General features: G+C 44.2%; 1 protein-coding gene across 1 annotated transcript in view; it reads right to left on the bottom strand.

Moving 5' to 3' along the window:
- The window catches only part of wrap73 (WD repeat containing, antisense to TP73), a 30,677-nt gene that overhangs the window by 6,779 nt on the left and 10,346 nt on the right, over window positions 1–13,552 (bottom strand). The window contains exon 5 of the mRNA XM_072448700.1: window positions 2,863–2,935. Coding sequence (XP_072304801.1) covers window positions 2,863–2,935 — 73 coding nt within the window. The remainder of the gene's footprint in view (window positions 1–2,862; window positions 2,936–13,552) is intronic.

The raw sequence follows: 13,552 nt of genomic DNA, 5'->3' as shown, positions 1-13,552 counted from the left end.
GCGGCGGTGTCCTCAGGTGCTCCTCCGAGTAAAGTGAGGAGAACGCCGCATTACAGGGGAGGTGTTTTAGGTCTCTAAATCATAGGTGTCCAAGAGCTTGCGAACAGAACAGAAGACTCCAAGGCGTTGTTTTTTAGCTCGCTTAAAAGCGGTTTGCAGTGGTCCAAATGTATTTTACATTCCGTCCCGTCTTCCTGTATTTTGGACGGGATATTTTAAAATGTGGACGGGCATTTGAGTGCATATTATCATTAAATCGGGCCGGGAAGCATTTAACAATAGTCCACCATTACAGTTTACTATTTACAAGTGAAAATTTGCATGCTGCACGCTGATTTGTCGACGACATTTGTGTGCTTGGCTCTGATTGGCTGCTGAGCCGTGGTCCGGAGAATGCCGAAGCTACTTGTTTTTTCGCCGAGGACAAAAATATTTGGACGGGGTGTTTTCAAATCCTATCTAAAAACCTGATTCCGACTTCTGATCATCTTAATTATTCACCCCGACAAGTTTATAAGTGCGACATGCTTTTCACGACTTCCAGAGGCCAGAGCAGAGTTTGCCATCACGGAAAAGCTAACATACTATAGCATGCTAACGACGCACTTCCTGCTTTCACAATATATCCATCCATCCATTTTCTGCCGCTTTATCCGGGGCCGGGTCGCGGGGGCAGCAGTCTGAACAGGGACTCCCAGACTTCCTTCTCCCCAGACACTTCCTCTAACTCCTCCCGAGGCGTTCCCAGGCCAGCCGAGAGACATAGTCCCTCCAGCGTGTCCTGGGTCTTCCCCGGGGCCTCTTCCCGGTGGGACATGCATGTCCAGGATGCCTCCTGCCCGAGCCACCTCAGCTGGCGGAGCAGCAGCTCTACTCCGAGCTCCCCCCGTGAGCTCCTCACCTTATCTCTAAGGGAGCGCCCAGCCACACGGCGGAGGAAACTCATTTCGACCGCTTGTATCCGCGATCTTGTTCTTTCGGTCACTACCCAAAGCTCATGACCATAGGTGAGGTCAGAACGTAGACCGACCGGTAAATAGAGAGCTTTGCCTTTCGGCTCAGCTCCCTCTTCACCACAACAGTCCGATGCAGCGACTGCATCACTGCAGCCGCCGATCCGCCTGTCGATCTCACGCTCCATCCTTCCCTCACTCGTGAACAAGACCTCGAGATACTTGAACTCCTCCACTTGGGACAAGGACACCCCACCCACCTGGAGAGGGCAAGCCACCTTTTTCCGGTCGAGAACCATGGCCTCGGCTGCAACCCGTCCCAGTGCAGCTGCAGGTCCGGGTTTGATGGAGCCATCAGGACAACATGGTCTGCAAACAGCAGAGATGAGATCCTGTGGTCCCCAAACCGGACACCCTCCGACCCCTGACCACACCCTCTGACCCCTGACTGCGCCTAGGAATTCTGTCCATAAAAACAATGAACAGAACCGGTGACAAAGCACAGCCCTGAGGAGCCCCTCATGCACTAGGAACAGGTCTGACTTACTGCAGGCAATGCGAACACAACTCCTGCTCCGGTCATACAGGGACCGGACAGCCCTGAGCAAAGGGCCCCGGACCCCGTACTCCCGGAGCACCCCCAAAGGACACCCCGAGGGACACGGTCGAAAGCCTTCTCCAGATCCACAAATTTCACAATATATTTTAACACAATATACTCTTTTAGCGAAAAAAAACAACAACTCACAATTATGGGTATATATCAGTCCAGTATCAATATCGGCCAATATTCATGTAATAGCGTGATATCGATTTCAGCCAAAACCACCGATATCAGTCCACGATGTTACGCTGTCGTCCCTTCAGAAACAGGAAGGAGACAGAGGCTATATTCTAACAGAACCCACTGTAAACTTTACTCTAGTCTTTATTCTGAGGCAAAAGACCCAGAAATGACCAGGATACAGACTTTTAAATGCTCTAGAAAAGTCACTCTTCGCATTCTTTAGTTTTCCTCGATCAGGTTAGCCATGTTTACTCCAAATGACTTTAGTGTGAGCGGCTTAAAAAAGGAGACAAATGTCTGAGCACGTGAACTGAGGAGGAGAAAGTGTGGCTGCTGCTGTTGGAGGACGAGGCGACACAGACACGAGGACGACACTCTGACTCTCCTGTATCCAAACATTGAACCACACATGCCTCAAACCAAAAGAAGGGCATTATGGGTTCTAACTGCTTATACACATTTTAAAATAGATTAAAATGTTTAGCTAATATATTTCTTTGATAAAAACATATGTATTAAAAAATAGAAAGAAAAGTGTTAAAATAACGAAACAACATTTAGAAAATATTGGCCTAATGTCGATATTTGTCCATTATTTCCACACCAAACTGTAATACTAATGGAAGTATTACGGCTCCGAAAATTTGCTGAATGTCCGTACCTCTCTCATTCCGATTTTACGCTACACTGTCCAAAAAAACAACAAAAAATATATAAATTCTTCATGAAATAAAGAATAGGTAAAGTTCAAAGCTTAAAGCAGGACTCGTCAGGTGGGGTCAGCAGAGTAGTAACAGCCCTCAGGACAAAAGAGCCCCTCCTCTGTGTCCTGCTGCTCAGAGCGTCACAGGTGGGGCCCAGAGGGGGGGGCAGGTGGACTCTGGGGACACGACAGGAAAACCTTTCCTCGAATCGTACTCTCGCTGTGCTCCGTTCGATTCAGATACTGGACAGGACGACTGTGAGACGGATACAATACTGTGGAACATTCCAGACAAAGCAGAGGCGTCTTCACGGAGACAAGCAGGACCAGAAATACACGTACGACTTCCTTGGTGCGATGCTATTTCACACACGAAAAAGCAAACATGCAACGACTTAAGACTTTTAAATTGTACTTACGTTTTTGACATGATTTGGGATATTTGATGTAAGACACAGCTTTGGTGCACAGGGACCACACCGTGATTCTGAGCTGTGGAAAGAAGGGAAAAGGAAGAATCGATAAGAATTAATTATGTAAGATATACAATAGACACTTCAAAATACAAATTTCCAAACATTTAAAATATATGATATCCTAAATAAAACGCAAAACTTCCAATATCGAGATATAAATCTAACTAATCTAAATGTTGTTGTTGTTTATAATGGCGGCTGGCGGTCTACTGCAAAGGCGCATTCCTCCTCCTCCTCTTCCTCCTCCTCCTCCTCCTCCTCCTCCTCTTCCCCCTCTTCTTCCCCTCCCCAAAACACCATCTCAAGAACACCATCTCAAGAACACCATCTCAAGAACACCATCCGTTGGAAACAAAAGGCAAAACTGTGAGGAGACCTTGCTCAACACCCGGTCTGGAGAGGCGGGAGATGGCGGAGGAGAGTGGATCGGTGGTCGAAGACGTTCTGGACGGCGTGGAGGAGCAGCCTTTTCTGCCTGCACGTGCCCGGAAACGTAAAAAGTCCCTTAGCTCGTCCGAGGGTTCTGGGAATGAGCAGCAGGATGAGGCTGAAGCTATTGATGTCCGGGGTGAGAGCAGAGACTGTAAGGTGATCATAAAGCTTGCACAGGATAGTGCATCCTTTAAGGAGTGGAATTCAGTGGCATTGTCAAAGAGCCTAACTGTAGCTGTGGGAGTGATCAAGAGTGTGAGTGTCCTTAGAGATGGCTCGCTGCTGGTCGTGTGCAAGGACGCGGCTCAGCAACGGAAGGCGATTGGAACTAAACGTCTGGGTGGAAAGGACATTCTTGTGTCTAATGCTGAAAGAAACACGGTCAGAGGAGTTATCGTAGGTGTCCCTACGGTGACGTCTGTGGATGAAGTTAAGGAGAATTTGACGGGAGTTACGGTGGTGGACGCTAGGCGTTTGAAGGTGACCCGGTTTGGGGTAAGATGTGACAGCTTGTCGGTAATGGTAACACTTGAAGGGAGGTGCCTGCCTAGTAAGGTGTTCATTGGGTACATGTGCTATAGCGTCAGGCCATATGTTCCGCCGCCCCTGCGTTGCTTTAAGTGCCAGCGCTTTGGGCATATTGCAGCGGTCTGTAGAGGGAAGCAAAGATGTGGTAAATGTGCAGGAGACCACGAGTATGGGAAGTGTGACGTGGGAGCAAAACTGAAGTGCTGTAACTGTGGGGAAGAACATAGCTCTGCCTTCGGGGGATGCAGGTTTAGCAAAAGAGCTGCTGAGGTGCAGAAAATAAAGGTCTCTCAAGGTATATCCTATGCAGATGCAGTCAAGAAAGTTTCAAGTAACGAGTTTAGAGTAAATACAGAGAGGGGAGCCAGCGCTGCTCCCAGCCAGGGCGAAATGAGAAAGGCCAGCGTGGCTCCCAAGAAGTGTGAAGGTTTCAAGAGTGGAGGTCCCAAGTGTGCAGGTTCCAGAATTAATGAGAATACCCTGGTTGTGGATAGAGAGGATTTTGTACTCTTTATGGTGGATGTTGTAAACTGTGCTGCTCAGACTCAAAGCAGAACTGAAAGGATCAGGATCATTGCTAAAGCTGCAGGGAGATTCCTTGGAACAAAGGAGCTTGATTGGGCAGATATAGAAAACAGGCTAAAGGCGCTAAATGGGAGTCGGAGTGATGGGGGTCTGCTTTTGGGGAGTCAGAGTGATCAGAGTGACGAGATGGGGGTGGGGGTGGTCTCCTGTCCTCGTCCAGTCTCGTAGACGCACGGCTACCAAGCGGCGACATCAGTGGAAATATTAAAGCCTATAGAATGAAGCCTGAAGAATAAAGCTGTACGATGGAAGCACCGAACGTCAAAGAAGGAGAGGAAGATGAAGAAGAGTCTCCCTGGAATAAAGCCGGTTGGTCTCTGAAACAACAACAACTATTCTAGTCACAAAGACATATCATGACCTCATGGGCTTTGTAACACCAAAGCAATGGAAGGAGTACTTTTACGGACTACGACAGTCTGAGGACTACGAAAAGTCTGAGGAATAAAGTCTGGAGGTAATGCAACACTCGGATGCCAACCGCCATAAAACAACAACAACAACAACATCTTCCCCCTCTTCTTCCTCCGCCCCCTCTTCTTCCCCCTCTTCTTCCCCCTCTTCTTCCCCCTCTTCTTCCTCCTCTTCTTCCTCCTCTTCTTCCTCCTCCTCTTCCTCCTCCTCTTCCTCCTCCTCTTCCTCCTCCTCTTCTTCTTCCGTGTTTTATGGCGGTTGGAATAAAGTCTGGCGGTAATGCAACACTTGGATGCCAACCGCCATAAAACAACAACAACAACAACAAGTGTTACATAACCGCCACCTACTGTAGTTGCACGTCTTTATTCTTTAGACTTTAATCTTAAGACTTTTGACTTGTGTTGTTGTTGTTTTTAATATTTATGCAGTTAATCACACGTCTGTTGCACTTTGATGCACCATTACCAGTGTGTCTACTTTGTGGTTAATGAGGCCTAAGATAAGCCTTCATAGCTCCGTAGACTTAGCGCGTGACCGTGTATATAAGAGCTATTTGTATTGGTCGTACGGTGTCTGGGTGCCAACAACAGACATTTAATTAGACCTTTACTCAGCCAGGCCTTGCACCCACACAGAGGCCTGCAGTGTTCCTGGGGGGGCTCCCGCATTTGTCTCTCATCCGCAGCTTAACACTCAGAACAGCCACTTATCATCGCGCGGGGTAAGCTAGGAGAGACAAATGAACGTGTTTCAGACGGCACAATGCTAACACAAACGGCACGCAGACGTTGCACTTACTCAAGCAGTATTTCACCCCGATTCAGATCATTTAATCCAGATAAAATATAAAGTCTTGGTCCAGATATTTCTTTCTCTGTACGCTTCGGGAATGTATGCACCCTAAAAGTGGCTAACGTGCATTAGCATTAGCTCCGATGCATGTTCAAAGGGAGATCAGAGTATTGTTGGAAAAACGTATGTACAACCAACTGTGTAGCATTGTTTTTTCAAAGATGATTCACTTTGAATTAAAAAACACCAGATATGTAATAAGAAAATTCATAAATCGAATGTTGTACTGGAAAATAATTGACCAAAAATAGCGGGTGACGGCTTTTTGACAATAAAAGGCTTTTTTTAGCATCTAGAACATGAGCCAAATTCTTTACTCCATCAAATTAATCTCACAATTTTGGAGACAAACCAATCACATGTAGGCGAATAGGTGACATTAAAGATCATGGTATTTTGTTCCAATGAGGAATAAAAGGCGTTATTTTGAGCCAATAAACGCGTTTTATAGTCTATAGACAACAGAATGTTTTTTTCAACATAAAATATGCCTTATATTATCCAGCCTATTGTAGTTTAGATATACAGTAGATCAAAACTGTTCAGGAGAAGCCCATTTCTGCGTTGTTTGTTTGCTGTTGTTTTTTAAATTATATTTCCTCAAATGAGTATCTAGTTTTGATACTAGTTAATGTATATTTTTGACAGCTTTAGATGGAGCTTTAAGCCTCTAAATGCAGCCTCTGTAATGCAGTCTTCTACGACAGGAACAGTTTATAGTCTGAAAAGGTCTATAACCCGGCCAAAGGAAGTAAGGGAAGAGTAAATGTAGTTTCAATGTGAACATTTCAGTAATTCGCAAATGAGAAGAGAAGCTTAAATCTGGTTACTTTTGGAATCGGTTACAACCACAGGCTCCATATACTATACTATACGTGGCCATATGTGTGCCATGGCATTTTGAATATAGGAATGCGCCGCTATAAATCTTGGCGGTGACAAAGCTTTCATCGAGCAGCCGGGCGGGACACCTGAGCTGGGCCTGTGTCTGCCCTGAAGTGTGGCCCCTGGATCGGACCCCGCACCTCCAACTGTGCACCCCTTCTGGAACCACCTCACTGCACGCTTCCTCCAACACGTCTCCGCGGCAACAGGCCACGACACAAACACACTTCTGAGATGCCTTGAAGCCTGCTCATAGGGGAAGCACCGAGAGGCCGGCGCAAAAGGCAGCGTAACTTAAGACCGTGCCAAGAAAGAGGGGGGGCAGTTGAGGAAAATAGGTGGGAAATGCTTTTCCACATGCGGCACTGTGCAGTGAGAAGTTTGGGCGGTAAAGCGACACGTACGATGGGGTTTCTGTGATGAAGGTGAGGTGTAGCTCTGGTGATGGGCCATAGGCGTCGAAGCGGGTGTGAGAATTCAAGACCCTCTCGTCTAAACAGCTGCTGTTTATCTATCCGAGATGGAAGAAATGATGCCTTTACAGAACCACTGCTTCCACTTCTGTGAGGTGCTGTATGAGCACAGTTCAATAGATTTAAGGTATAAATGCATGCTGTGAGGCTGACACTCTAACCACTGGGCCACTGAGCTGCCCATGTGCAAAGATGATCTCAACTGTGTACAAAAAACACGTAAAAGAAACTAAGAGCAAAGAGTGACACAAGTGAAAAACAGCAGTTGTTCTAGTAGGACACATGCACATGTGCAGTGCATAAGCTTCCTGTGGCACATCCTGGAAAAAGAAATATCTCTATTACAACTGTACAATTCTATTAAACTACAACTATGATTATTGCTCTAATCCAGGGGCATCAAACAAGAGGCCGACTCTGCCCCCGTCTTATCTGGTCCGCCTGACACTTAGTGCATCCCAGGACCATTTTTCCTTTATTTTTTCAATTTGTCGACTATTTCATAAAAGGGAACTCTCAAGCTGCTTAATATGCTGTCTATAAAAATAAAGCTGTAAAACACGTATTTCCAGTCAAATCAATCATTCTGGGAAGCATCAGGGTCAGTTTGTTCTCATGTTCCTGCTGCTGATGCATGAATATGGACTCAGTCTTTCACCTGCTGCAGATTCGTGCAACAGTGTCCACATAGAACAATTACTAGGCTATATAAAGCAGTTTATTCAGTTTTTATAGTTTTTTTTTTTTACGTTATGTTCAGCCCAAAACCCTAAGTGTTAAGATTCGGCCCGCGGCCGACAAATGAGTTCGACACCCCGGCTCCAATCCATTCGAAAAATGTTGTTTTTTCACGTAGATCCGTCACCAACTTAAATTGTGTCCATTCTCTTCATTTCAGGGGCGCGGATGCACCACCTGTCTAAAACCAGATAATAATTCAAATAGTCATAATTTCAAGGGGACTTCCTGAGGTGGATTTTCTCCAGGATATTCAAGGAGAACTTCCTCTCCAGGAAGTCCCTGATGTTCACGAAGAAGTTCCTGGAGGACTCGTGACATCACTTTGTGGAACAGAACGTTTCAAGCTCTTGATAAGACGACGACATGCTGAAAATGTAGAAAGATTCAAACATAACGAATGTAACTAAATAACTCCAGGTGAAAGCACACAGCCGTTAAAAATGTACGTCTCAAGTTAATGAAATGGCAGAACTTAATTAGTTATTTCATAATTCCTGTTGATTGCAATTAGCAATGAAATTCTTCATTCTTCAAGCCCCAACACCAAAATGACTGTGATGCAACTACTATTAATGTATTTAATAAAGTGACAAACACATATTTATAAAACAAGCATGTGTGAAATCTTGCAATCAGAGCTGACCACATGCAACAAGAGTTTTGTTACTGAAAAGCCCCGGCGAGCAGTCATCCTCGCAGCTCTGCCCGAGTGCGTCCAATGCCATATAGACCAATCTGTCAGCGCGGGATTACACCGTGGGCATTCTCCATACAAAGCCACGTCCAACCAATATAGCTTTATTCTCCCGTTACACCCTGCCATTCTGCCTTGGGAGCAGATGCCTGGACGCGGGTGCACACCGGCCGTATACCATTGTCCCGTCAGTGTCAGTCACGAGTATTGGAAGGCCACTGCCAACAATGCTACATGTTAGCGGGGCTCCGATAGCAACGGGCAGGAATGTTATTGCTAATCCGATGCCCCCTGTGGTAAAAGAAAACCATTAGAGCGGCAGTGGGAGCTCAGCGTTGTCCTTGGCGCAGGTTTTTCCGCCCGCAGTTTGTCGCCCGTCGGCTGGTAAACGTGGATTAGCGTGGATGTGCGAGTGGCGTTTTGCGAGGTCCGAAGATAAACGAGAGGAATTCAGACCCGCGGGGGGGAGCGACGGTGACAAGTGCTCGACGAACACGAAAACGTCTCATGTGACGCGCCATTAAACCTCTGACATGGAAGCATCTGGAATGATTGACAGCTGCTCCATAATGACATTCGGTTGACGATATGATGTCACATATCAGGGAAAGGTCCATCGAGTTAAAGGAGCACTGTGTAACTTTTCTGGTGGGGGGGGGCTGTCACTTGTCTCCATGTTATTGCTTTGCCTGAAATGTTCCACAGTATAGCATTAAAGCAATCTGACTAGCAATGATCAATTTACCGTATTTTCCAGACTATAAGTCGCACTTTGTTGTCCGGAGCGAATTATGTGATATTATTTGTTATTTTCACAATGGCAACTGTATGTCACATGTTAATTATGTTCACACTGACAGCCACAAGAGGGCGCTCTAGGCTCTAAGCGACGCAGAAGAAGAATCTGCACTTCCTCTTCCTCTGGAGTTTGTGGAGTTGTTTAGAAGTGACACAGAGGAAGAAGAATTCAGTGGATTTAGTGATTTGGGGTAAAACTGATGCTTTGGTAAACTTGTTAACTTGTTAGCATGTTAGCATGTTAGCATGTTCTTTATGCTATAGTTCTCTGAATAACTGTTCATATGTTACGTTAACATACCAGACACTTACCACAGTTTTGTCTATGCCTCATGTAGCTGAAGGTGTTAGCGTTAGCATACGTCATGTAGCTGAAGGTGTTAGCGTTAGCATACGTCATGTAGCTGAAGGTGTTAGCGTTAGCATACATCATGTAGCTGAAGGTGTTAGCGTTAGCATACGTCATGTAGCTGAAGGTGTTAGCATTAGCATACATCATGTAGCTGAAGGTGTTAGCGTTAGCATACGTCATGTAGCTGAAGGTGTTAGTGTTAGCATACGTCATGTAGCTGAAGGTGTTAGCGTTAGCATACGTCATGTAGCTGAAGGTGTTAGCGTTAGCATACATCATGTAGCTGAAGGTGTTAGCGTTAGCATACGTCATGTAGCTGAAGGTGTTAGCATTAGCATACATACACCTATTCACCATGTTCTCTAATCTGTTATTATTTTAAATTACATTTCAAGATGAAATATCTGTTCTTGATCTAGGATTTTATCAAATTTCCCCAAAAATTGCGACTTATCCTCCAGTGCGACTTATATATGTTTTTTTCTTCTCTATTATGCATTTTTTGGCTGGTGCGACTTATAGTCCGGAAAATACGGTAAAAGTTGTTATGGCATACAACGTTCACTTTTAACCACTGCCACTCCTGTTTTGAAATTGACATAATATTGCTTTTAAAATGTATACATGTTAAATTCCATTGCAACTAGGGCCGTCACCATGTAAACTTTTAGTGTTCCGATTTGACGATTATTCAGAGTTATTGGCCAAACGACAGTGAAATCTTTCATTTTATGTCATTCCCATTGTCGTAAACACAAACTATTCCACAAGTTTGTGACCAGCTTTAAGAAACTGAACTTAAAACAAAATAGAGTTAAAAGTGACAAAAACAGCCCCATAAAGAAACGTAATTTACATTTAAGTCTATTTTTTGGACTACAGACTGAATTGTGACCTGGTTAATCACAATTATGGATAAACCTAACAATCTTGACATTCCTATTACCAACATGCGTCAAAAAAAACATCTTCATTAACTGGAATCAACACGATCAACAGGTCAACCCACTTCGCCGTTCACATATTACTTCCCAATTACACGTGGTCGTCTTGGGCTGCCGCAAACGCTTGTTATCGCCAATAAAACTATTTTCTTTTCCTACCATCCCAATAAAACTTGTGAACTTAAAAGTATGCGCGTCCCCCGTGCATCCGAAACGCGGGGCCAGTGACGCGCGGGCTAAGCTAAGCAGATTCACTGACACATATGCAGACGAACAGAGCGGAGCGGGCACGACGCGGCCGGCACAGCTGTCCACAACAAGTTAATATAGCGGGACAGTTTATGAGCGGGGATGAAATTCAAGCCCAACACCTACACCCGTCTGCCACCGTCTTAATGAAATCTTGGAGCGGGGTGACGGCAAGTTCAGCGGGAACCACTCGCCGAGGTGTTAGGCCGCTTATACAGCGCCGATTACGCTGCGTCGTCGACCGCAATTACAAATCGGGGGGCGAGAGCCGGTGTCGAGCGGCGGTAAAGACGCGCGACGCAAAGATGGTAACGGACATGTCACGGAGATCACGGGTGCTCAAACTGTGCCGCGGGTGCTGCAGTTTGAGCACCCATTTGATTTTCCAGATAAATTTGTTCGTGTTTTGGTCTCGTTTCAGGTTAATTCGTATTTAGAGCTATAATATCTGCAATTTAGTCATATTTTAGACCTGGTTCAGAGCTAATTTAGAACCGATATATCAGTAACCCAGGTTTGTAGCTGGTAAAATATCATCTCTGCACTTTTAGATCATTAGGAAATACTCAATACTGCCATTTAATTGCATTTGGTAATTCACATATGACCATTTTAATTTAATTTTGTCATGTTTGAGCAAGATTGATGAATTATTATTATTATTAAAATAAAATATAGGAGGAAAGTAAAAAAGAAATCTTTCCCATTTTCTATGCATAAACACACTAATGTTGCCAGCAGGTCCTTGGCGAGGGTTAGTGCACTTGCTGTGTTTTAAATCAGGCTAAAAACAATAGCAGTTAGCTTTTTTATTATAGTTTTACTCCAATCAAGTAAGTATTTGTGGAGAAAACTTTGAAAAACCTGTAGAAAATGACAGGAAGTGACATCACACTAGGGACACTCGTCAAAGTTTATGCAGAATTTACACAAAAGAAACATATTTTTTGACTCTCTACACAATCATTCAGCAAAATAACGTTCCTATCAAAAGTTACTATTTTTTTGTCAAAAAAATGTGACATTAGATGAGATTTTGCTGTGCTTGCTGGGTAATTTCCTAGGGTGATGTCATCAATTGCAAACAGGAAGTGAAATTATAAACCTAAAACGTTTGCAATTATGTGATAAAATTTGTATAATTTTTTAGCTAAATTCAAAATATATCTTTTATCTTAACCACATTTGAGTTCAATGGTCCGACCAGAGCTCAATCAAGATGCTGGATTGAAAACCTCATTCAAATATGTGCTCTTTTAGGGAAATATCCTATTTATTTATTTTTCAATATCTATAACTTTTCAAAAACTGTTTGTCTTGATGGCTCTGCCCCAAATCATCCTTCTGGCAGGATTTTAGATCGACCACACGACCGTTAAAGTGCCTATGACAGGTTTTTACGGTTTTCTAATTTGTAAGATATTGAAAAATCTGTAGAGAATGACAGGAAGTGACGTCACACTAAGTTTACTCGTTCCAGCCATGCAAGTTAATGCATCATTTACACAAAGAAACTACTTTTTTGACATTCTTGTTTTGTCTTGTTTCAAATCATTAAAAAATATAATAATATAATTCAACAACAACAACAAAATTGCTCATATAGTTGTATAGGTCGAATAAAATAATTGTGACATTATTAGTTTTCCTAGTGTGATACAGAAAGTGAAATTATAAACCTAAAAAAATGAGCTATTCTTGGACATTTAAAAAAAGAAATTGTAGCAAAATTCTAAATATATTTATCTTAACTGCATTTTAGTTCAACGATTGGTCCAACCTGTCATCTGAACTTCAAGCAAAACGGGTCTAAAACAGCCCGAATGCCACGTTCTGCTTGTACAAACACTGTGGGGCCTGACATTGAGGCCGGGGCCACGTGCGCGGCGTCTCTTTGGGAACCGGAGCCTCCATTCAGTTGCGTTTTCCTTTTTATTTTGGAAGTTGCAGACAGACACAAAGCAGACATGCCGCAGACACTTGAACTCCTTGCATCCCTCTCTCCGGAGCAGACGGGTGCGAGTCGGACAGCGCGGCACCTGTCGAGCGGGTCCCGGGTCAGGTTCGGCTTCACGGAAAAAAAAAAAAAAAAGTCCACGAGCAGCGGCGCGTCGTGGTTAGTCAAAGCGCGGGACATGGCTTTTTTCAGATATTTGTCAAGCTAATGTATGTTAATATATGTGGAGAAGGAAAACAGGCTTAAACTGGATGTGTGAGTACTAATGACGGTGTCTCATTTTCCCTGACCGAGTGCCACTTCTCTCTCTTCTAAGGTAGAGGTCCAGATCCTGTCCGTGAATCATCCGCGGACACGTTCTGAGCATTTCTGCGGTCAAATCACGTGCATTACAACTGCGCGCTTACATTAGCACGTCGAGGGCACGCTAGCTTTTATTTAAATGTCCCCGTGGTAATGCCCTCTGCTGCCAGTAGCTGCAGTGCTCACACGCGGGGGGACGTCTAATGAGTATTCTCAGCCACTGCCAAAGTAAAAGTACTGTATTTTACGGGGTATAAGTCGCACCTGCCAAAAAAAAAACATATATAAGTCGCAATGGAGTATAAGTCGCATTTTTTGGGAAATGTGATAAAATCCAAGACCAAGAACAGACATTTCATCTTGAAATGTAATTTAAAATAATAACATAGAGAACATGGTGAATAGGTGTACGTATGCTAACGC

Source organism: Eucyclogobius newberryi, unplaced genomic scaffold, assembly GCF_026437365.1.
Source record: "Eucyclogobius newberryi isolate DKJ021-1_F unplaced genomic scaffold, fEucNew1.0.hap1 SCAF_17, whole genome shotgun sequence".
NCBI lineage: Eukaryota > Metazoa > Chordata > Actinopteri > Gobiiformes > Gobiidae > Eucyclogobius > Eucyclogobius newberryi.
The sequence above is the reverse complement of the archived record's forward strand: the minus strand, read 5'-3'. Positions and strand labels throughout refer to the sequence as shown.